Source organism: Gracilinanus agilis, chromosome 5 (assembly GCF_016433145.1).
Source record: "Gracilinanus agilis isolate LMUSP501 chromosome 5, AgileGrace, whole genome shotgun sequence".
Lineage (NCBI taxonomy): Eukaryota > Metazoa > Chordata > Mammalia > Didelphimorphia > Didelphidae > Gracilinanus > Gracilinanus agilis.
In genome coordinates, this window is record NC_058134.1 from 121,573,345 (window position 1) to 121,598,648 (window position 25,304).

Consider the following 25,304-nt stretch of genomic DNA (forward strand, 5'->3'; position numbering starts at 1 on the left):
CGGGAGGATTCGGCCCAATCAGAAGAGAGGTCATTGGAAGGCCGGTAGAGGAGGTTGGAGGTAGGAAGAGGAAAGTAGAGGCGGTAAAGGGGGAGGAGTCGCTAGCCGGAGGAACCTGGAGTCAGTCCGTTAGAGGAAGATGTCTTCCCGAGGACACATTGGAGATCCTGAGGTAAGGGGGAGCCCTGGGAGGGGGTTGGAAGGGCCTGCAGCCTGCGGGCCGGGAACAAGTTCCACGTGGGCTCCTGGGGACTTCCGCCGCTTGTTCGGCGGGAGGTTGCCTGAGAGCCTGATTGATGCGGCGTGCAGAGCCCGAACCCCTGCGGGCTGGGGGGCGAGGGACGCTAGTCTTGGGGGTAGGAGAAGGAAGGAAGGGAGGGGAAGGAAAACCATGGGGAGAGACAGGGAGGGGGATAGCTTGGGCGAGGGAGGGAGGCAACTCCATTCAATTCAGCAAGCCTTAGGAGACAAAGAAAAACGAACTAGACTCTGTCCTCAAGGAACTTACCTTCTATCGGGCCGAGGAGGGCGGGGGGGGGGGGGGAGATAAAATCCAAACAATAAATGCAAAAACAAACAAAAAAAAAAGGATCGAAGTTTTTTAGGGGCCTCTCTTAACTCTTGTGGGATGAGGAATGATCAGGAGCTGGGGATTGAAATTTTTAGAAGTATGACGGGAATGCATCCCAGGCAGGGGGCCAGCCTCGGATGCACCTTGCAAGGCGAGGAGATGGGAGATGGAATGTTGAGTACTAAGAGCAGCAAAGGAGCCCCATTGGGCAGGAGTGCCAGAGTGCTTGAAAGAAGGGAGTAAAGTGAAAACGGCCTGGGGCTTAAAGGTGGGTGACTGAGAACCAGTGGAGTGGATTGGAGAGATGACTGGCATAGTTCAGACTTGTGCTTTGAGGGTATCAGCTGCTAGAGTCAGAGGATTAGAGAAGGAGGGGCTCTGGAGAGGCGTCAGGAACACTTTGGAGGTTTTTTGCAAAAGGTATCCCAGGGGGCAAGGTTGAGTTTAGGAGGACTTTCGGTTATGGTTTCTCCAGATGGAGCAGGGGAGACATCACCAAAGAGCTCTAGTGGGATAGCCCCAAACGTTGGAAATGATGATAGTCTTGACCAGAAAATAGAAAGTACTCCTTTACCTTTTACATCGCCAGAGACTGAGAACTTTCCTTTTTGAAGATGGTATGACAGATGATTGATTTAGAGCAGACTCCCTTTAACTTCATATTTTAAGATACTCTACGTGGAATACTTTTTAATGTAAAAGTGGATCCAATTTTAAATTAGTTCAGAGATTGCTTTCCTTCGTGGATTCTGTCCTATTATGAGAAGGGTAGGTGAAAAACATTGAGCAAGAAGGAAGAAGTGGTGGTTCCATGGGGATATGATTGGGGATGTAGACTCTAGATCACTCTATTGCAAATATTAATAATATGGGAATAGATCTTGATCAATGATACAAGTAAAACCCAGTGGAATTGCTCCTTGGCTATGGGAGGGGGGTAGGAGGAGGGGAGGAAAGAACATGAATCATGTAACCATGGAAAAATATTCAAAATTAATTAAACTTAATAAAATTTTTAAAAAAGAAGGAAGATATGGCTAAAATGTGTGGATATGTAAATGTTTCATTTTAAACTATTTTAAAATGAGCAAATCCAGTTTCTGTTCCTGCTTTACCATCTTACTCCAGAATCTTGTTAACAGGCCCTTCTGAACTATGACAGTGGGCTTATTGGTCTCCTTTTGCTGAGATACTCCCTTTTCTAGTTTTATCTTCTTCTTAAGACACTATTTTGATTATTTGACTCCCTGGTTAAAAAACCTCCAGCTGATTGCAACAGAATAAAATCCAACCTCTTAGCCTGACATTTAAGACTCTCCACAACTTTGACCATTTTCAGGCTCTTATTTTTTCTCAAACCAACTTTTCTTTTCAGCCAAACTAACTTAAGCCTCCAGACATGACTTGCAAAATTCAACCTTCTCTCATCTGCTCACTGCAACCAGAATATGGCACATTGAAATATGTTATCTCTCCCACTCCTTTCTTCCAAATGAAATTCCATCCTATAAAATTTAGTACAGATGCCATCCATCCTTATCTAGGAAGTCTCCTTGATTATTATGCCAGCTAAAAATTATCTCTACTGCCTCTGAATCTTATGCTTAAATACATTAAAAAGGATAAGTATAAAGCAAATTACTATTTGATTGACTTGTTAATAACCAGGATGAAGAAGGGAAGGTTTTATGAAGGAGAAGAGGTAATAATTGAGTTAGACTTTAAAAGATGAGTAGGAATTCAGGAAATGAAATCTAGGGTGGTAGCTAGGTGGTTCAGTGGATTGAGAGCCAGTTCTGGAAATGAGGCAAAGGATTTTAATTTTATTTAGTGGACAATGGGGAGCCACTAAAGATTCTTAAACTCGACCAGATTTGTGCATAAGAAAAATTATTCTGGGGGGAGCTGGGTTGCTCTGGATTGAGAGTCAGGCCTAGAGATGGGAGGTCCTAGGTTCAAATCCGGCCTCAGACACTCCCAGCTGTGTGACCCTGGGCAAGTCACTTGACCCCCGTTGCCCACCCTTACCACTCTTCCACCAAGGAGCCAATACACAGAAGTTAAGGGTTTAAAAAAAATTTATTCTGGTAGCCCTGTGATGTTAAAAGGAGGTAGAGAGCACTTTGGTTAGGTTTGATGTAAGTAAGGCTTCATAAAAGTGGCTTATTTGAGCTGAGCAATTAGAAGATAAATAGGATATACAGAGATGACTAGAGGATCATTTTTATCTTTTCTGTTAAATTGAAAGGCTGGTTTAGGGGTCCTGGGCAAGTCACTTAGTTTACCAGACAACTTTCTAAGCCAAAGTGTTATTAACCTTTTTTGGGTCTTGAGTCCCGTGGGCATTCTGATGAACCTTTTGGACCCATTCTCAGAATACTGTTTTTAAGTTAATAAAATGCATAGGATTACAAAGGAAACCAGTTTTATTGAAATAACAGTTATTAAAATATCTTATTAAAAAAAAAAACAACTTCACAGATCTTAGATTGAGAATCCCTGCTCTACAGTTCCTAGAACACAGGGCATTTGGTGATGTACATTAGTAGAAGGAGCTTCCTCATCAGGAATCCCCTATAATAATGGAATCACAGGTCTGGGTATAGGAAGTAATGGGAAAAGAGGAAGAGAAACATTGCATTTTAAGGGAAGTGTATGGATTTCTTATCAACATCATCTTAACACTCATTTTTTATCCTGTAAAGCTATATATAGTCAATCTTTTCAGTGTCCATATAATAATTATACCAGTCATACTCTTCAATGACCTCTGCCATACATGGCCTACCTGCCCAAAATCTTATCTGCTGTTTCCTTAATGTTTTCTTCTTAAACTTTCCTGCCACCCTTATTTTTCCATTAGCCCAATTAATGTGGCTTTTCTTTTCTTCCAGTTTCTGACCAAAAGGATTCCACAGAACCCAAAGTATCAGCATGTCAAGACTAGACTTGACACTGGTGAGTAGGGATTAGATCTTTGGAACAGTCATAGTCAAATTAGTAAATTTGTTTTATGGCAAAGTTATCTGAACAACTAATTATTGGCAGAAGCTAGCAAATTGTACATAACTGGCACATGCCACAGTTAGAACTTTCTGACCTAGTCTTTCCAAAATCTGATCCAGGCTTGATGTTTTTGTGGGATTGGGATTTCCTTATTTTAAAAGTTACTTATTAGGCAAATTATACCTACTTCATTCTCCCCCACAAAGTAGATGTAGGGATATCACTTATATTGGCGTTTGAAGGATGGAGAAACTGAGGCACCAAGAAGTTTCATGCTGTGCTCAGTAAATTAAAGAGCTAAAACATCATCAACATTTCTGCTACATCTTTAACATATTCCCTTAATTGGAAACACTGCGGTATGTATGTACGTATTTACTTTTCAATCATTTGAGTCTCTGCTGCTGCTTGAAATATTCCATGCTATTACCATATTAACATTTCAAATAAGATGGTTTTTCTTTAATGTATCATGGTCACAGTGCAAGCTGACAACCCTCTGTTACCTGGGATTCTAAATGTGAGACCCTTGTCTAATGATCAATGAGTGGATATATTATTAGATCATATGATTCATGTTGATCTTGAAATTCTCAATAAAAAATCAAACTAGATTCCCAGCAGTCATCCTCTCCTATGACTAAAAAATAGTCACATGGAATGCAGGCATTTACTTACATCTTTTCGTGCAGTTTGCCTCTTCCTTATCCTGCTCAATTAAGTACACTGGTCATCATTTAAACAGACTTAAATATTTAAATAGGACACACTGCTGCAACTTAGAGTTTCTGCCTTTAACCAAGGAATTTGGGGGTTGGTAAATATTCATCTGTACAAAGTCCCTGACTGATGGAGAGATGAACAACATCCTTGCTTAGAAAGAACTGGAAAGTTAGAGAGGGGAAGTGACTTATTTGAAGTGTTCCCATAGGGAATCTTAGGAAAAGGAGATAACACAAGCAATTTCAGACTCCAGGTTCAATATGCTAACCAGTAGGCAGGACTTTCTCTCCTGTTATCTCCTTACTCTTACTTCTATCACCAAACACTGTCAACTAAACTCCATTTCCACCTGTCTCCCTATGAATTACAACTGAGCTGTACTTCTGAAATAAAATTTTCTGTGAGGTATACCCCTGAATTGAGAAAATTTCATTTTCTCTGGGTTACAACAAAATAATAGAATTCTATGCACCCGAAATTTTAAAAATTATGGTTAATTTCAGATGGATTTTTTTTCTTTCCATTTCAAGGCCATATATTTTCAAAGTTTTTCTTTTCCCTGAAGAAAGTCTCAGAATTATGATTTCTGGTGGAAGAAATTTTCTTCTCTCCTCCTCAAATCAAGGCAAAAATTTGTGAAATTCTTCATTTATTTTTTGTAAAGATGATGCTCAGGGTTTTGGGGTTTTTTTGGAATACTTTAAACTCCTACATCCTTCAACATGATGATCTTTCTAATAAATTATTTTTTTTTTTAATCTTCTATCTTCGAATCTATACTCAGTATCATTTCCAAGGCAGAAGAACAGTAAGGGCTAGACAATTGGGGGCCTGGGATTACACAGCTAGGAAGTATCTGAGGCCAGATTTGAAACCCAGACCTGGTTCTCTATACAGTGAGCCACCTAGCTGCCCCATAACTATCTTTTAATTAGCTTAATTATAGTTTGCTTAAAATTAAAGTTTTGGACTTTTTAAAAAGACAATTAGATTGGAATGTTTTTACTTTAGTTCTTTTATTGCTCTTTGAATTTTGTGCCACATTGGAGTATGTATGGACTTTGCATACACTAGAATAACCTGGCAGCTCCAGTTGTGAATAGATTTAATCTATAGTGTTTTAGAGGACTCTGCAGTCAGAGCAGTAGAAATAAGCACAAGGCTTAATGAGCATTTCCAAATCCCAGGCTAAATAGATGGGTCTTCAATTTTTTCTTACAAACAGTGGGCGATTCAGAGTTAAACTCGAGAGGTTATGAATTCCATGATGTCATCTCCTGTCTTCAACAAAATTATCCACTCTCGAAATCTTCAAAGACCTCAGTCTTCCTCCTGGGTAAAGATTCCTTTTTTCCCTCTGTATTTCTGAGTCTACAGTTCACTGGAACTCATACTGGTTTGCAAATAAGGCCAGAAATCTCAGAATTATTTTGAAACATCAAATTTCCTTTTTTTCTTATGTATTTCATAAGCCTAAGATCGTATCACTAACTTAACAGTGTGTTATAGAGCATCATTAATTGGATTCAGTCCCCAGTGAAATTTCTTATGTGTGTTATTCAATTACCCTAATAGTATTCTCATGTTTTTTCCTAATTATTTTTCATGGGTTCCTACTCTGACCAAGCAATAGCCTGATAATTCATTCATATGGTTTTAGTCACCTTTATCTTTTTCTAATTTAGAATTTTTCTACTCTCTTAAGTCTTCTGCTTTCTGTTGTCTTATTTATTCAGCACCACACTTCCTTTATCTGTCTTCTTCTTTGTTCAAATATATGCTAACTGGAATTGATGAAGGAGAACTGTTCTTCCTTTCCCTCCAAAACAGAGCACTTCTTTGCAGAGAAGAGAAGTCGAGGATTGTAGATATTTCTTAGCAATTGGATTTATGCCTTTAAAAAAAAAAAACACACACACACACACACACACACACACAACAAAAAACCTTTACCTTCCGTCTTATACTCAATCCTGGGTATTGGTTCCAAGGCAGAAGAGAAGAAAAGACTGGCAGAAGAGAGGAAAAGACTGGGCAATGGGAGTTAAGTGAATTGCCCAAGGTCACACAGCTAGGAAGTGTCTAAGGCCAGATTTTAACCCAGGACCTCCTGTCTCTAAGCCTGGCTTTCAGTCCACTGAGCCACCTTGCTATCCCCTGGCTTCATGCCTTATAAAACACTACCCAAGTTAGGACTTCACTGCTTAAATACTGAAATTCAAATGATAGGAAATAACACTGAAAAAGATCTAATTAAATTAGTTACTCTGGCTAGATATATCTAATAAATGAGACCATCCAGGCCTGACTGAAGAAATAAGATATTTTCCTACTGATTTTAATTTAAAATTTTGGTTATTTGCTTTATCTTCCCCTTTAATTAGGAATTTCTTAAATGATAGGCTCCAAAAAAGCCCTTGGACTAGGAGTCAGAATAACTGTTGGTCTTAACCTTGTCAGTAACTCCCTCTGACTGTGAACACAAGGTCTTTATTCCCTCTTCTGAAAATTGAGGGAGTTGTGTCAAATGAATGACTCCTAAGGACCCTCTCAGCTATAAATTCTATAATTATCTGATTCTCTGTTTAGTCTAGTCTGCTTTAGAGTTCAGTTACAGAATTTAGCATGTTCAGAAATGTCATAAACATGTATACAACTTTCAAAAACAACCCTTCAACATATTAAAACCCAAACTTAGGTACCTTATAAATTATGTTGTATTTTATTTTTGGGTTTTTTTTTTTGCATTACTAAAGGAATTATTGGCTTAACTTTAAGAATAACAATTTATGTTTATAAAGTACTTTCATTTGTAACAATTCTATGAGGTGTTGATAGCAAAAGTATTGTTATCTCCATTTTACAAATGGGGAAACTGGCTCATTAGAGATTGCCTTTGCCCACAACCACACAGCTACTTTGAGACCCTCTAATTCTGATTCCATATCCAAGTCTCTTTGAATTATACTTTATTGTCTCTATAGTGAATTTCATTCATTGAACAGATATTCATTCCATCATCCAACAGATATTCAGTTAAATGCTTATTGTAGGAGTGGCACTGGACTTGAATTGGATAAGATACATTATCATGGAGCCTAAAGTCTAGGAGAGAAAATGTGACAGGTGCATAAAAGTATAAGGAAGTTAGTTGATAAGAAAGTACTAAGTACCATATGAGGTCTGAATGAAGACCGACAGCTCAGGGAAGGATTAGGGGAATCTTCATGGAGGAAGGAGATTGCATTTTAGCTGACCTTGAAAGCTGGTTAGACTTCAGTTGGCAGTAGGGAATTTTCAGAAAGTTTTGAGCAAAGGAATATAGTGATTTATATTTAGTAGAAGAAAGATCAGTCAGGCATTGATGTGAATGATTTAGTTATGTGGGCTTTTTTTTAAGGGGAGAGTGGGGAAGATGAGGGAGAGTATAGAGGAGGCAGGAGGACCAATCAGAAGGCCATTGCAGGAGTCCAGATGGGTGGCAGTACTGTACCTGGGTGGGAATGAATTATGGGGCCAGCGTGCATATTTGAAATCTGTCACCAAGCCAGAATGTGCAAGATTTGATGACTGGTTGTAGAAGGTTGTAGAAGGGAATAAGAAAAGCAGGAGATACTTTTAAGTCTTTAAACAAGTATGATACTCCTACTCCTGACTAAAATACTATTGACAGAAGAAGCTTTGTTTTCAGTCTCATTGACTTGAATGCTCCAGGTGGATCTTCTTTAGGCCTTTGGAAAATGATGGCCTAGAGCTCTGGAGAGAAGTCTAGCCTGGAGATAAACATTTGGGAGTCACCTGTGTAGAGATGAAGTACTTGAAGCTTTGAGAGAGAATGAGATTGCCAAGGGAAAGACTGTTATTAAAAGAGAAGAGAGATGAGGACAGAGCCTTGGGGAATCCATAGGTATTGGAGGACAGGAAAGCCTGCTCCCTGTTATATGCAAAGCTCTTCTTGTAGACCCTGAAGGGAATTCGAAACTGTATGAAATGTGGCCTTATCTCTCCAGCAATTACTCTAGTAAGGGAGATGACATACCTGTTTTAGAGTCAGAAAATGCTGTAGGTGTTCAGAAAAGGAAGTGATTGGTCGCTTCTATCTGGGGAGTCTAAAAAAGGCATCATAAATAACAATGGAGCATGCTAGAACTGATAACAAAACTTCAGCCAAAGGAAGGTGTTTCTATAGAAGGGCAATAGGAGATTCATTCAAAAAATATGTAGGGACTAGATTGTGGAAGCCTAGAATGTCAGGATGGACAGGTTTGGACTTTTTACACTAGACAATAAAGAACCTTTGGCAGAGTTTTGAATAGTGGACTTGAAAATAGGACCAAAGTGTGATTCCAGGAAGATTAATCTAATGATGGTGGGAAGGGGGAAGGGTGGGGGGCAAAATTCAAAGGAGGAGCCAAGAAACACAAAGACTATTTAGGAAGAGGCAGCATCATAGTGGTCTAGGCATGAGATAAAAGTGGGGCTCAAGTAGGGTGGCCATGCTAAAATAGAATTTAAAATTCAGCTTAGATATAGGCTTTTAGAAACACATCTTTCCCATAAAATAAGGCAAACAGTTATAAATATAAAACGGTTCCTACTGCCAGTTTCATTAATGGAAAGTACTGGTGGTAAAGCTATGCCTGAGTCATCAGCAGAGCCTGAATGGGACAGGCTGGTGGGCTGTGATCCTACATCTTTTCAGGAAGACCAGAGTCATACTTTTAGATTATGTTGGTATAAGTACTTAACTGCCTAACCTCACTAAGCCTCATTTTCTTTCTTTGTAAAATTGGGAGATAGGACTTAGTAGCTCTTAGGGATCAAATGAGATAAAGTGCTTTGCAACCCTTTAACTAATGTAAGCATCTACTATTACTATTATTTAATAGGATAAAACCAGATTCCTTCCTTAGTTGTATAGTTGATTCAGCGTACATATGTCCCACCTTCCCTTTTTGTCTCTTACTTCAAGTATTGTCTCCGAGAGATTCTGTATCCTTGGGGGGGTTGTCCTAGCTTCTGTTTTTGGTTTTGCCAGTGTTTTTTTTTTTAAAGCTTTGAAGGGCTCAACTTCTCTTCTAGCTTTGTCTTGTGTAAAATAACAGAACAATTCTAACCTAACTCACAGGGTTGTTGTGAGATTGTCACAAATAATTGTAAAAATATTTTGTAGAATACAAAGTGCTCTGTAAATAAATGTCCTGTGTAACTGTTTAACAATGATATAATAAAATTAATAAACATAACATGAGTATAAAACATTTTGTATGTGGAAAATGCTTTATAAGTCATGTCATGGAAAGCATTCTTTTTGATAATAAAAACTGTATGTGATCACATCCTCTGTTGTTTTCTTTCTGCTGTGTGTCCTGGGGAGCTTAGAGTGGCCCTCACCCATTGCTGTGAGGTAATAACACTTGCCCACAGCTGCCTCACAAATACACCATGCACATTTTCAAAATTGCGTGTGTAAGACACTAAACTCTTACAAAGGTGTTCTCTATTTAGAGACAATGTATTTTAGTGAACCAGGTTAGAAACTCAGAGGCTCTGAGTTCCGATGCTATCCTGCTGCTTTTCACCATGTGAACCTCAGGGAGCCAATTAACCCTTCTGCCTCCTGGTGCCTCAGTTTCCCCATTTTGATTTCCTCAATAAAAGAAATCTAGAACTGTAAACATTTCACTTCAGAGCAGAATAATTGTGCAAACTACCTTGGATTGAGAACTCAGGACCTGATTTCAAAACCTTGCTCTGCCTCTTAAACTGCCAGTCCATATGACTTCAGGGAGGTCATTTAATTTTCTTAGGCCTCAGTTCATTTGTGAAGTGAAGGGGTTGGAAAATTAGACCTCTGAAGTCCCAGTACTAAATCTATGATCCTAAAAGGAATAGAAATGCAATAAAGAAAACAGTATTTTTCCCAACATTGTAGAAGTTAGTCTAACTCACCTTTGCTCTCAGTGGGATGGGGATGGGAAGAAAGTTTAATTTTTTAGTATATTCTTAGTATAAAAGAGAAGACCAGAACATTCTAGGGCTGTGTTTGAATGGGGCCTATTCTTGGATGGACTCCTAAAGAAAAAAAGATCAGGGAACCACTTGAACTGATGGTGGCTAAGGACCTTTAGAGTAGAAATGAGTTAAGTCTAGGCCAGACTTTCCAAGGTTGCTCTCAACTGAAACTAAGCCTATAATTTACTAGCATAAACTAAACCTGCTCTGGGTACCAGGACTGGCAGGGGGTTATGGCTTAGTGTTAACATGTGTAAGAAAATTTAATTTTAGGTTGGATTTTATGAAGTAACAATAGAAAGTATTAATGATAACTGAAAGCGAAGAATTACATGTGTACCTAATGAATCTTCTGAATTTCAGAGCAAGGATTATCTCTGTGTCTTTGGCCCAAACCTGAGAAGGACTAATTTAGAGTGATTCTTGAGCTATTTAAGTTACTAACTCAGAGAGTTATTTTTCTACACTTGGCCTGGTTAGTCTCCCAAAAGTTTGAATACAAAGTATCCTCAGGTAAACTTTATAAAAGTGAAAAAAATCAAAAGCATTTCTCCTTTCCAGGAGCCCAATAAATACTGGATTGGCTTGAAGCAGACCCAAAAAAATGACATCTGATGGAAGCCAAAGCTCCATCCATTTTACTAGAGTTATCCTGGCTGGCCTACTTTTAATATTTGAAAACTTCCCAAACCATCTTGGCTAGAATTCCCCTCCTGCTGTAGACCCAAGAATCTTTACAATATGAGAACTGGATGTGATCCTCTGTAGTGGTAAACCTTGTTCTTTCCTAGAAAATCCAGTCCTTTGTGGCTTGACATGGCTGTGTATGATTCAGGTTGCCACATCAGCCTGACTCCTGGGCAAAAGGAGAAAATATGCAGGCCCAGAGGAGCTTCAGGGAAGGTTGGATGGCCATGCAGACACCACTCTGGGCATCCAAAGCATAATAATAGTGGGTTGTCCTCTTCTAAGCATATATTTCCCTAGAGAATGATTATAGAGGAATAGGCAACTTGGACCTATGTTGTTGTCCCTTGTATGGAGTATTCCCAAGTGAGGAAACTCCTCTGCCTAATCAGGTTGGCACCTTCTTTTCCACTTGTAGTCTTAGTTGCCTCAAGCCCTGAGAGGCTTTAATTGACTTGCCTAGGGAGGGTCACAAAGCCAGTATGTATCAGAAGTAGGACTTGAATCTAACCAGGTCTTCCTGGCATCAAGGCCTACTCTATCCACTATGGTATGCTGCCTTTCTATGATGAGATAAAAGGGGAGAATTGTCTTTAAATGGGGGGGGGGGGGAGAAAATTGCCTAGATAGATAGTGTCTTCAATCTAGTGTAGGGAGATAGCTCTAGGGGTTCTAAATATTCATAGGTTGTATATCTATAGCCTAAGCTAGATTTTTCTAAAACATCCCTCCACCTTTTAAGGAACAGAATAGTTCATAAGAAAAAAAAATTACCTAGCTGAGCAAATTTGTCAATTATCCAGAATTCCAGTGATAGTTGAGAAGTGCTAAGAGCATTGTTTTTCTCCCTTGTTCCATTGTTTCACTCATTTTCTTCCATTAAAAATCATCTAAAACCTTTATTCTCTTTTTATAGGTAATAGTATGACGAAATACACTGAGAAACTAGAAGAGATTAAAAAAAGTAAGTAACACTGAAGTTTTGGGGAAATCAAAATTTTATAGTTGCCCAATACTTTTGAGTCCTTACTGCTGTGGTTCTATTCTGTGAATATTCATTTAGTCAGGGCTTTGGTGTGTGTGTGTGTGTGTGTGTGTGTGTGTGTGTGTGTGTGTGTGTGAGAGAGAGAGAGAGAGAGAGAGAGAGAGAGAGAGAGAGAGAGAGAGAGAGAGAGAGCGCTACAGTGGAGAGACAACCTGGAAATCAGAGATCTCTGACACCTTGGAAGCTCTTGCAGGGAACAAGGACAACTTGGAGACTTTGTCTTCTGCCTTTCTGCCACAGTCATTGCTCAGTGACCAAGCCACGTCAGCCCATAAAATTGGGGCCTGCCAGCTCAGTCCCACTGGTCTTTTTTTAATTCTTTAGGGGGGAAGTTATTGTTGAGAAATAGGTTATAGGCTGATGGAATGAGCTCCATAGTCATGAAGTCAAGGTGCTAATTTCAGGACTGCTGGAGCAGCTTTGAGCAAATTGCTTAATTCTCTCCTCTCTGTTTTTCCATATTTCAGAGAGGAACAATAATCCTTGATGTGATTTTTTTTTTTGAGCATGACAAACCACAAATTAGACAATATGGCTGAAGTGCTTTGAAATCCTTTAAGGGGTTATTATCTGCTTTTAATTCTATTCTGCATCTGGCTTTCCTTTGAGAACACATCTACTTCCTGTGTTTTTTGTTGTTGTTTTTTATTGGGCAAAGACAAAATGCTGTCATATATATTGAATGCTATGGTAATTTTTCATACTGAGTACAAAACTGTTATAAAATTGGATGCACCAAGATCATAGTTAACACAGAAAGGGGCTGGGAGCAGGGTCCTGTTGCCTCTCAACATGGTATTAGTCATTCCCAGGTGGAAACACTGAAATGTTTATAGTATAGATGGATAGTTATTTAAAAAATAGCAGAGAGATGCCTTGGAAAAAAAAAAACCCAACTGGCTTCTTGATGGTAGTTCTGGCCCTGGCCTCAACTAGACCCATCTTCATTCTTTGTAGGAAAAAAAAAAAAAAGGATTATACTACAAGAAACTTGCCCAGTCAGGGCATATTTTTCTCTTGGCAAAAACGTCTAGATTTAAAAGCCCTGTTCTGTTTCTATGCCTTATGAACCACCAAGAATCTTGGACACACACCAGGCACTAGATGTGGAGTTGAGAGAAGCTTGATTTGCCCCTTCTGCTTTGCTTGTGAAGTGGGAAGGACTTGAGTCACAGGTTCAGAGTTGGAATCCCAGCTTTGCCATTTATGACTCGTGTAAGCTTGGTCATACAAGTAAAATGACAAACTTCTCCGAACCTCAGTTTCTTCCTCTATATAAAGAAGTCACTTAACTTCTAAGGTTGCTTCTAGCTTTGTGTCCTATATATACTCTCCTGAGAACTAGCAGCAGAACAAACTGAAAAATTTGTGGTTTTGTCAACCTCCCCCCCTCCACCGTTATCTCTTTCTACTTACTTAGATTTTACCATTATTGTCACTGAAATTTATTTTGTACAATACAAATTTTTTTGTTTTCTCTGTATTTCTCCCCTCTCCCACTTTTGGAGGGGAGGGGCTTCTTAATATTAATTTTAAAAAATATTTTTAAATTTTTGTAATTTTAGCACAATTATTTTTTAATATTTTTACTTTCCATAAATTGCCTGACAAGCAAACATTTTTATAGTTTTTGTTTACGATCAGCTTTTCTTTTAGAGGCTGTTGTTAAGGCCAGCATTTAAAAGAATGCCCTTAATAAGAACATCTTGAATGATTAAATCTTTCAAAATCATCTTTACTTACCCTTGTTTCCTTTTGTCGTGCCTGGTTCAACTGGTGGGATTTAAAGAAAGCTGAGCAGTGTCTGTGTTGACTTGCTGTCTGTTATTCTCTGGTTCATTGAAAGTACTTCATTGTAGACTTTGTGGAGAAGATACTCAAATCCATCTCAGAACCTTCATAGGAATTTTTACTTTGTCTTAATGTCTTACATCCCTGTAAAAATAACGTCTCCATTGTGTTACTACAACATTGTTTTCTTTTGTAACAAAATTTTAAATGGAAATTATATCCCCAAAAGAAATACCTTTGGAACCCAGTACTCCAAGATACTTCCTTCGTTTTTCCTCTTTATAGAGTTATGGGGTTTCCTTTTCGCTAGACAGGAGGTAAATATCCCCTTGTTCCAAAGCACTCCGTGCCGATTACCTGACTAGAATTACTTTAAAATCTGTTTTTGGAACGAAGTCTAGGAAGATGTTTCCTTCACTTTCCCCTTTTAGAGCTGGAGATTTTCTTTTGAGTAGAAAGGGAGGAGAATATTACCCTGTTTCACAACACTGAGTTAATCATTTGACTCAGATTACTTGAAATGCCACATCTTTCTGTGGCTATCTTGACCACAAACCTTGTTCTGTTGCTTCCTTTGATTTCATTCTTCCACTGTAAGTCTAATTTTAATTTCCCTTTCCTAATAGCCAACTCACATTGAGCCCTCCAAGCACAGAAAACGCTTTGTCATCTGAATATACTTTCGACTGTACCTGGGTAAAATAAGGACTTTGTGTCTATTGGCTGTTTATAATAAAGCCTACCCTTGATTTCTCATGGATAGATGACACTGGTTGGATACCACCTGAAACACCCCAGACAATCAATTCCCTGTGCTTCCAGTAACTTGAGAGTGCTAGACTTAGAATGCAAACTTACTGGAAAATCAAAACGTGATACATTATCTAAAAGTGGGATCATCTGTCTTCAACACAGAGTTTTGAGAAAAGCCACGGTAGTAGCAGGTCCATTTTTAAAGCTGTGTTCGCTCTTGGAAGGACGGACTGAGAGAGCTTTCCAAGTTATAATTTTAAATTTTTTTTAAATTTACTGTAAATATTTAAGCTTGAATCTTATATTTCTGAGTAATAATGTCAGAAAGTCCAAATGGCGGGGGTTCTCCTAAACCAGAACCAGGTATGTGGTCAGCCTGCATTAAGTTTTTTTTTTTTTTAATGCTTTTGCAAATAGGTTTTTTTAATCTTTAATTTTCTGAGGTTTCTGCCAAACATTGAAGGATGAATGGCAGAGTCTATTTATTTCTTGATTATAACAATCACCATTTCACTTAGAGGAAATTTCCATTTTTTGTCCTATGAATATAGAATGTGAATGATAGTGGAGGAACCATTCAAAACCCGTGTCACCATTCTGAAAGAGCATTACCGATGCCACAGTGCAACCTGATTTAAAGCTCTAATGATTTTGACTTTGTCTAGGTTGATTTCAATAGTAAGTCATTGTAAATTTTAGACTTGTCTCAATGACAATGGCAGAACCATTGGGGATAGATTAGTAGAATGCTGTGTGTTTGGTAAGGGGTGTGTGTGTGTGTGTGTGTGTGTTTAAGAGGCTCAGCCTTTTGGATCTATATACTAGAAAGAATTAGGGGTTTGTATCTAAGTCATTTCATCAAGAAGGGATTACATCTTAATTTTTTAGCTTATTGTGGGGGAAACTATGTTGCTGGTACGATACTCCTTTATGATGCTTTAGAGCCAGGGAATTCTAATTTCCAATAAGAAATAGTCTTGAGATTTAAGTAGAAATCTAATTGTCAATTTCCTGGTTGTTGGCCTTAGAGCTTCTATCTAAGGTATGTATTCTATCTTTCTTATTGTTCAACTAAAGCTAACTTCCTACATAAATAGTGACTGTGTCTGTGCTAGGTTTTCAGAACATCCCTAGGAAGAATCAGTAATCCCAGGTGTAAAATCTTAAATACTTTTAATACTTTGTCACTAGATGCCTTGAATTTATGCACCATTTATGTTCTAGTCAACAACTACAATTGTTCAGCTGACCTTGAGCAATTTTCTGATCTTGTCTAAAGAGTCATAATGACAAATGCAAAAAATCAAGAAAGGGTAAGAATTTAATGTTTAAAATTTGCAAGGATGGCCATGACCATCACAGAAGTCCCAAAGGAGTTGCTTTTCATCCTACCAACATAAATTTATGTGGAGTATGGTAGATTTCCTGTGACGGAGTTAAGATGTGGTTGATTTGATTTAATGAAACTACAAGCACATAAACCTTTGAGTTATAACTTGCTGAGCTCAAAACTATAAAGAGACCTCTGAGTTTGTATTGATGCCTCATTTATGATTCTTAAGTGGTATTAGAGAGAAGGGAAATTGATAGTGGCAAAACACCAATTGCTGCTTTATAATACCTAACATTTTACCCTGTCTTATGGGCAGACTTTGCACTCATGAGATCTTGGCTATTTAATTTAAATTATCCCTTTATAAGCTCATCTCTGTTTAATAAAGACTGAGAAACAGTACTGTATATATCTTGATAGCTGGAAAGAATTGACTTAGCCAATGAAGGGCAAAGTAATAATACTTGTCATTCTCGTTTTTCAGATTATAGATACAAAAAAGATGAGCTTTTCAAGAGACTGAAAGTTACAACTTTTGCCCAGTTGGTAAGTTTGATTATCTTTTGATGGATTTTAAAACCACCACTTTGTACAATGCAGTGCCATGTAATGAACTTTCAGATTTGGAATCTAATGCTTGAAAACTGATTTCTTCCATTGATTCTTATTCCTTCACTCAGACTGACTCATTTTGCATATTGTGTGTACAATTTTATCTTTCCACTTGGTATCTTGTCGTGCTTTCTACTTTGAAAGTAGCCTTATTCAGAAGCAGAGGATTTCATTTTTCTTGTACGTTAAGAGTTAATAGTTAAAATGTAAGTCTTTAGATCTGCCCTGACTGATTTAAGACACACTGGTGTCAGATTCATAGAAACAGGGACTACCAATCCATTCTTATGGATCCCTGTGGGCCACATATTGAATTAGTTTTAAAATGTAATGTTATCTATGTTTTATTGTATCATTATTGATTTTGTCAAATAATTCCCATTTACATTTTAATCTGGTTTGGACCTGTTTGATGCTTCTGATTTTTAAGACATTTGTTTTGTTGACTCAAAAATGAGCCAGGTGAAATCTGAAGGCCCTTTCCTTTGTTGTCGTTGATTTCATGTCTATTTTTTATTCTTTATTCTACCATGAGTAAGTTTTACCACAAGTCACATGCTTTATGCATACATACATACATATATATATATACACACACACACACACACACACACACATTGTCAGGTCCATTAAGCTAGGGTCTGAAAAGTGTTTTGAGATCTTTGATTGAAAGCTAGATATGAAAATAAGTACTGTTGTAGTAATTACACTTGCTCTAGTGCCAAATCTTAATTATATTTACTGAATGCAACCAGTCATGCCTTTACAAATACTATTATGTTAGAGTCAAAACTCAAAGGACAATATAGTTTCAAAACTGCTTACGTACTTGTGCTATGGAATCAGTTCCTTTGGTCTTTCAAGTTTATTGGGGAATGTTTGAATTAATCACACCAACATGCCATTCATTAAGTGCTAGGTCCTCCTACAGATCAAAAGACAGTCATGGAACGGTTCCAGCTCTCTAGGAGCTTATATTATAGTGGGGAAACAGCCTGTGAATATATAAGTATGTGAAAATATAGGTAAATACAAGGTCATTTTGAAGGAAATCAGGAAAGATTCCATGTAGGAGGTGATATTTGAGCTGACTCTTGGATTAAGGTCAGGATAGTTTACAAGGTAAAGATGAGGAAGGAAGTATATTTCAGTCTAGGGGTGAAGGTGAGGGAGAAACCTGGGGAAAGGTGTGGAAGTGGGAGATGGAATGTTATGTAAGAAAAGTCCCGTTTGCCTGGGTCACAGAATGTGGAAAAGAGAAAAGTGTATGCCATTGGCTTAGAAAAGCAGGCTGGAGACAAGTTGTGAAGGGCTTTAAATTCCAAATGGAGACATTTATATTTGAATCTCCAGGAACATGGTCAGACTTCTGGATTTCATTCTAGGAGAAGTATCTGAAGTATAATAACCACCCCTCCAACCTCAGGAGGGAACAAAAAACACTAACTTGTGGATTTAGGATTGAGTTTCAGCCTAAATAGATCTTTAGATCCTTTTTTTTTAAACAAGGAAGATGTTTTAATATCAGAGCCTTTCTCTACCTGCTCTGAAAAATCTGTCTAAGTCGATGGACTTCTACATTTCATTCTTCTCCTAGGTCATCCAAGTTGCTTCCCTGTCTGATCAACCACTAGAAGTGACAGCCGAAGAGATTCAAAGGCTCGAAGGTAAAGGCTGGCCATAAAGGCAATAGGAAAAAAAGCCCCACTGATCTGCCTATGACCCCCCTGTTGTAATAATACCATTAGGGATTCTGGGCCAGGATATGCTTGTTCATAAAAGGAACTCCTCTTACCCTTACAGAAATGCTGTATAGGAATTTCACAATCCTTTCTAAATGCCTTTTAAAAATCCCTGCATCTTTGCACTTTTCTGAGATTTTCCCCCTTAGAATATTTAGATATTGCCTAAATATTTTTCCTCAAATGAAGAATAAAATCTGTCTGTTGTCCCCATATAAAAGTGACCTTGAGGAATCGACTTTTTTCCTTTGTGTCCTGGGATGAGCTACTGCTTTATTACTGAGAGGACGTGGTTAGTTGTTAAAGATCAACATAGGTCAGGAAGTCAACTATGGATTTCAAGACAAATAGGGAGCTGATAGCAAATGGCAGGTTTGTGCATCTCCCTCTCATTTCCCTGGGAAAAGCTTAAGAGAATCGGAAGAAGGTAGAAATTCATCTCAGAACAAGTAGGTGTCATGTACTCTAAAGAAATAAAAATTGCTTTTTAGTCTAGGTAGGTAATGATGGAGGCTCCTCATCTACATGAACCCCTCCTTTTAACCCTGTTACACTGGCACCCCCAAGTTGGGTTCTGAAGTTCAGCATTAAGATTACAGCCCAAGAACATTAGGGCACCTCTGTTTCCTTTTAGGAAATAAAGGTATCTGTGAAAACAGTGTGTTAGGAAGTAGGACACCGAGAGGTAGGAGTCCTGGTGGTTGGTGTAAAATACTGACTCCATCCAGGAGGGGCTGTTTCACCAGGCTCCGGGTGCCTGGGAAAGGGCAGTCTGGGTGCGTGCTGATGAGGGGGTCAGGAGCCTGCCCCCGGCTGTCTTGATTACCTTCATTCCTCTCCCCAGATCATAATACAGCGCTTGCCATTCCTGATGCTGATGACAAGATCAATGGGAAAGGCAGTCCCAACGAGAAACCACCCAGCCCCATCCAGTTCATCAGCAATGCTGGGGCTGGAGAAGGCTGCCGGTCTACGCTGCAGAGGTACCTGCCTCCGTCCTGCCACTCCTGAGCCTCGGCACACAGCTCTAGTGGTTGTCCTGCTTTCCTAGCACGCGTCTGATCAGAATGTGAATCAGCACCCCTCGGCTTTCCTGCTTCAAATAACCGGCCCATAGACGTGGCCTCTTGTCACACGCAGAAAAACTCAGTTCTGTACCCTATGTTCCATTCATTCCAGCATCTGCTTGGCCTGGCCTTCCTAGTCTGTCTTGACGCATGCCTGGTGGAACAGTAAAGAGGTTTTGGGCCTGGAGACACTTCCTAAGTGTCCAGAGTTCAAATCCAGCCTCAGATACTGACTCTATGTGACCCTGGGCAAGTCACTATACTTCTGTCTGCCTTGGTTTTCTCAGCTATAAAATGAGCAGAGTAAAGAGGGCACCTGCCCTCATAGGATCAAATGAAAGAATATTTATAAAGCCCTTTGCACAGGGCTCAGCATGTAGCAGGTGCATGCTTCTTTCCTTCTTGTGACACGGCCACCTTACATCTGGCTATAGGGGTCCCAACTGGACACCGTGTGTTTGACATATCAGTGGAATAGTCAGATTCTCCCCTAGCCTTAGATAAGGAGGAAAAAGGCATGTCCTAAGGACAACGGCTCCGTTGTGTTGTCTCAGGATCTTGGAACTAGGAATCATTTTCATCGGAGCCACTCTGGTGTAATAGGAAAGGACCCCGCCCCTCCAAGAGCCCAAAGAACTCCGTTCTGATCCTAGTTTGACCACTTCCTAGCTGTGGGACCTGGACCCTTTCTGAATTGGAGCCGCTTCATCTGAAAATTCTGAATCAGAGCTTCCTGCCCCATCTGCCTGTCTGCTGGGGTCATTGCACAAATCCCACGAGGTAGAGTGTGAAAGGGCCAAGAAGCCCGAATGTCAGGCTGATGAGAGCCAGGCTTAGTGTTACTGGTTTTATTGCTTCTGCTGTCGCTGCCATGGTTACAAGCACAAACCCTGAATTAGAGACAGCATAAGCCCTCAGGCTTCCAGTGGCAAAAAATGTTATGTGAATATTTGTTCTCTTCTGGCTCAACAAAGCTCTGAAGTGTAGCTACTAGATGGTCTTTAAGTTTATTGGATTTTAGTGAGAAATTTGATTCAATAGGATGAGAAGGGAATTATAGATAACATAGACATTTCTATGGTTCTGTCATTATTCTTGTAAGTTTGCCTAGCATCACAGAATAACAAAGTTATGACTTGGAAAGGACGTTGCACGTCAAGTCCAGGCCCATCCTTTTAAAGATGAGATCTCTGAGGCAAGCAGAGGTGAAGTGACTTCCCCAGGGTCACCAAGCTAGGAAGGGTCTCAACAGGGACTTGAATCTTTGTCTTCCTGAATATGAGTCAAGCTCCCTAACTAACACCCCACTGCTTTATCAAGGAAAGGATCATCCTTGTCCTCATTACTGTTCCTTTTACTTTACTAGTCATTAGATGCTACCATTGAATCTAGTATTGACATGAACACTGATTCATGTTACCTACGAGACAGATTCAAAGACCATCAGGAAGAGTTTCTTCCCACAACATAGTGACTTTGTGACTTAGCCTAAAAACGGAATTGAGAGATCCTGAACTCTCATTCCAGTTCTTCTGGGATTCACAAGTACCCTATACTTTGGGGTTTCAGTTTAAATGTGATGATATTTGTGAAGCGCTTTGTAGATCAAAAACATACTCTGTAAATACTAGCCATTGTTTATATGATAAAAATAAGTAGGAAGGAAAGAAACAAGCAAAGCAAACACCTACTATGTGGTAGGAAATGTGTTAAGGGCTTTTTGCAAATCATTTGATGCTTACAACAACCCTGCAAAGTAGGTGCTATCCTAATTCCCATTTTATAGTTGAGGAAACTGAGGCAGAGGTTAAGTGACTTGCCCACGGTCACACAGCTCATTAGTATCTAAGGACATATTTGAACTCCAGTCTTCCTGACTCCAGGCCCAGTGCTCTATCTACTGTGCCACCTAGCTGTGTCTTAAGTAGAAATATCTGTGACAAATATTTGGCGAGAGCATACACATAAATATCTAAGTAAGCTATTATTATTATTATCCGCAGGACTTTAAAGCCCTCGTGAAGTTTGTGAAGCCACTCATGCATGTTTTATTCCCTTAGATGTGAGATTTCACTACTTGTCCTCTTGAAAATTAATCATCCTTGATGACCAAACTTCCATAGACTCCCTTAGAAGGACGGAGACTGCTCCTCTCAGAGTGAGGCACAGAGCCCAGCAATCCCCTTTCCATTTTGCTTCCCTGGCAAACCCCTCCAGAGCCCAGGCTCATTCCTGTGCTCTGATGGGGCGTCCACGCAGTACCTTTATAAGAGATATTACCCAGAACAAAAACAGAAGAGCTATTCTGTGTTTTCATTTTTCCTTCCCCCACAACTCTCCTGTCCTGGTCCCTGCCTTTTGTGACCTCTTCAGCATTTTTTGCCTCTCAATGGTGCCCTTGTTGCTAGTGGTGGCTTGTGCCCCTCAGGCTCTGTTCCCTCCCTTCATTCTTTGAAGGGGGAGCGCTGCCACACAGATGTCCATTCTTCTTTGTGCTGCTATTGAGGACAGCAGGGGTGAGAGGATGGGAATCTTCTGTCTCCTTTTCCCCCACCTGAGGCACTCCGTATTCCCATTTCCCTCTGCTAACGGGGTGTGTTGGAGGCTTGGGCAGACAAGGACTCCTTGGTGGTTACCGGCCTGTTTTTTCTCTCCTCAGCGTCATCAGTGGTGTTGGAGAACTGGACTTAGACAAAGAGTCACTGAAGAAAACGGAGCCCAACACTAAAGATAAGCCTTATCCCGATTGTCCCTTCCTGCTGCTAGATGTCCGAGATAAAGATTCTTACAATCAGTGCCATATTGTTGGAGGTATGAAAGAGAAAGTCATCTGGTGGGTGACACGGGCTGGGGATGGATCTTGTTGTTAATGTTAAAGCAGTTGACAAGCCATGAAATGTCCCTCGCTCCACAGCTAAGAAAATCACATCGTGGGAAATGGCACATAAGGAAATTTATGATTTGTTTTTCCATATGGTCCAAAGAGGGAGGAGCTCATGTGTGGGGATCTTTTTTTTTTTCAAGATTAGGGCACAGCTGAAGAAGTTGCTGAATTTGCTTATTGTGTCCCTTTCCCTAAAGCATTTTGGGTCCATTACTTTAATTTGGAATAGATGTTTATTCTATTTCTCATTTTAATTTTAAGCTGCTATAGGTGACAGCTGGGTCTAAGCTGTGATCAGATAAATACTAACCTCCTAAACCTTTTCTCCTTTTCATTACAGCTTACAGTTATCCAATTGCCACCTTGTCTAGAACCATGAATCCTTATTCAAATGATATTCTTGAGTATGTATCCTTCCAAGTCTTTTAAGGATCTAGGCATTAGAAGAAGAAACTGTTATTTACATCCAGCCCTTGGTATGGAGGCTGGGAGGGAGGAGGAGTCACTATTGGTAAACGATAGAAGAATTTCAGGTCTCCTCTGCCACTTTTGAGATTGCATGGTCTTCTCAGATTATACTGTGCCAGACAGAAGGTTTTTTTCCCCTCTCACTATTGTGTTCAGAACAAAATCAGGTAGAACCGTCTGCTTCAGTCTTAGCCAGCCCAGAATGCTTTTCTCAACAATTTCCCTCAGAAAGGCAGAAACAAATGTTTTGAAGAGTACAACCAACTGTTATGTTGACAGAGATTGGCCTTCACAACCTGTTTGTTTTCTTCAAAAACGTTTTTTTCTACTCTATATAGCTAGATACTTCCCCGTTAGAATGTTTACCTCCTTAGGAGGAAATGCTTTGCACTCACATCACCAGGGCCTAGCATAGTATACCAGATGTTTAATAAATATCTGTTGATTGATTGGTTGATATAAGGGGAAGAATTATAAACCTGCCCAAAGCCAACATTAAGTCTCAGGCATTAAATGGAGATTGTGCTATGTGCTAAGGTAGTAAATTTAACTCATTTGATAAATAGCTAAGAAACACTTCAGAAAAAAGGATGAATCCTCAGTTATAGGACCAACTTGACACTCAGAACTAGTCTTTACTCGTCTTCTTTCCCTGAATGACTGGTCATGACATGACTCAGTAACTTAAAAGAGTTACAATGACTGGGTCGTCAAAGGAAATAGGTTTTTCTTAATAGGGTCCTAACAAGGTTTTCTAAATGCATTTTTTGAGTACTCCTGGGTATCTACAGCATTTACAATGTCCAAATGTTAAGTGTTTCCTCTGGCGGATGAGTCATCCTCTCTGATTGGTTTTGGGGAGATCAAGTCAGTTAATTTCCACTTAAAATTAAAAATATTCATAAAGGCTATATAAATCTTAACTAATCTGACTCTTAGAAAAATGCCCATGGCAAGATTATCATCCTCTATGATGATGACGAGAGGCTCGCCAGCCAAGCAGCCACCACCATGTGTGAACGGGGATTTGAAAACCTCTTCATGCTCTCTGGAGGTGAGCACAGTGGTTGTTTTTGAGTTGGGGGCAGGAGTCTTGGGAGGAAGGGGCAATTTCTTATTAGGGCCTAAAACCAAATATTTGTGCCCATTCTTTCAAAGCCTCCATATTCCCCTTTCCTGAAACTCTTGAAAATTGCATTCTTTTACAAGTCTCATTGCTGTGGCCTTGACACCCAGTAAACAAAAGACCTGGGGCCAAGGGGAAAGGGCAGATTAGAATTCTTCAGAAGGCCACATAGGAACTTAAACTGTCTGGTGATGTTTGATTTGATACTGAAACAGTTGAGAAAGATCACAGGTCTTCACTCATTAGCCTCTACTCTGTAAGACACATAAAGGTTCTTCTCAGGACTGATTTGGTGCCCCATGATACCAGTTTTTTGAATGGTCTCTACCCAGGTCTGAAAGTTCTAGCCCAAAAATTCCCTGAGGGACTGATTACTGGGTCATTGCCAGCGAACTGCCAACAAGCACCTCCTCCTGGGTCTGCCCGAAAGAGATCCAGCCCCAAAGCACAGACTCTGTATGCTGAGAATAAATGGAGATTTTCCCCAGAAGATTTAAAAAAGATAGAATATTATCTGGAAGAAGAGCAAGTTCCCCTGGAAACCCCTGGTAAGAAATACATGTGCATACCTACCCCTACACACACACAGCTGGGCTAGGAATGAATTTAACAGGAATTCTAATCTTACTCATTCCTTTCATTTCATCTTCATAATTGTGTTTTTTTCTAGAGTAACTGGGATTCTTCTCATTTTGCTCTTCAGAATTGAATAATATGACTTTAAAATAAAAAAGTCTGGTCTCTTCTAGAACTCGTAGATTCTTATAGTATTTGGGGGTGGGACAAGGTTCAGGAAAAGTGGTATCAGGAAGTTAGAGTAGACCCAGTCTGTCCTCTCAGAATCAGTACCGAACTCAAGAAGGCAAGGGGAGAATGGACATCTGAAGCAAGAGTAAGCATCTTCTAAGATCATGCAGCCAGCTTTGAGAGGAGCCCTAGAGGTCATCTAGTTCAAGACTTTCATTTGACATAAATCCTCTAAGCATGGCTTGAGTTGAGTTGAAAAGAGACACAATGGCCTTCTCTTGTGTCTTTTTTTTTTTTGGTGGGTTTTAACTTCATCTTATTTCTAACAATCAGTACTTCCTCATTAGAGCACTCTCCATAGATCCTCTTATTGCCTTGCCTTTTCTTAGTCTCTTTTCTCCTTTCCTTTGGGAGTGAGTGAGTGAGTGAGTGAAAAATGGTCATGGAGCACCAATCCCATGGGTCGGACCTTGTTAGCCTAAAAATCTATACAGGACGTTGTACACAGAATCAGGCTTTCAGCCGTGGCCTCTTCCTTCTCCTTTCCAGGCCGATTGAGCCGTGGCAGCTCCTCTGTAAGGGATCCCAAGTTCACAGGTGGCAATTCCTCTGGACGGGATACCAAGGTTCCAAGCGTCCGCAACAGTCAGAGCCTGCCTACTGGAAACAGTGTCAGCAACCTGAACCCCCGCTCATTTAGTAGTGGCTACCTTCAGTGCAAACCCTGGAAGTAG

At 39.7% G+C, this 25,304-nt stretch overlaps 1 protein-coding gene across 3 annotated transcripts; it reads left to right on the plus strand.

Annotated features, from left to right (window-relative positions):
* Positions 1 to 116: 116 nt before the first annotated feature.
* CEP41 (centrosomal protein 41) lies at positions 117 to 25,304 on the plus strand. Of its 3 annotated transcripts, XM_044678299.1 has the most exons (12): positions 117 to 172; positions 3,466 to 3,529; positions 11,919 to 11,966; positions 16,409 to 16,470; positions 18,134 to 18,203; positions 19,123 to 19,261; positions 22,005 to 22,156; positions 22,570 to 22,637; positions 23,637 to 23,751; positions 24,156 to 24,371; positions 25,120 to 25,131; positions 25,168 to 25,304. In XM_044678299.1, the coding sequence occupies exons 1-12, from the start codon at positions 140 to 142 to the stop codon at positions 25,302 to 25,304; spliced, it is 1,116 nt and encodes a 371-aa protein (XP_044534234.1). In that variant the 5' UTR covers positions 117 to 139. The 3 variants fall into 3 exon arrangements, with proteins under 3 accessions (XP_044534234.1, XP_044534235.1, XP_044534236.1); XM_044678300.1 differs by lacking the exon at positions 24,156 to 24,371; XM_044678301.1 differs by lacking the exons at positions 11,919 to 11,966; positions 24,156 to 24,371.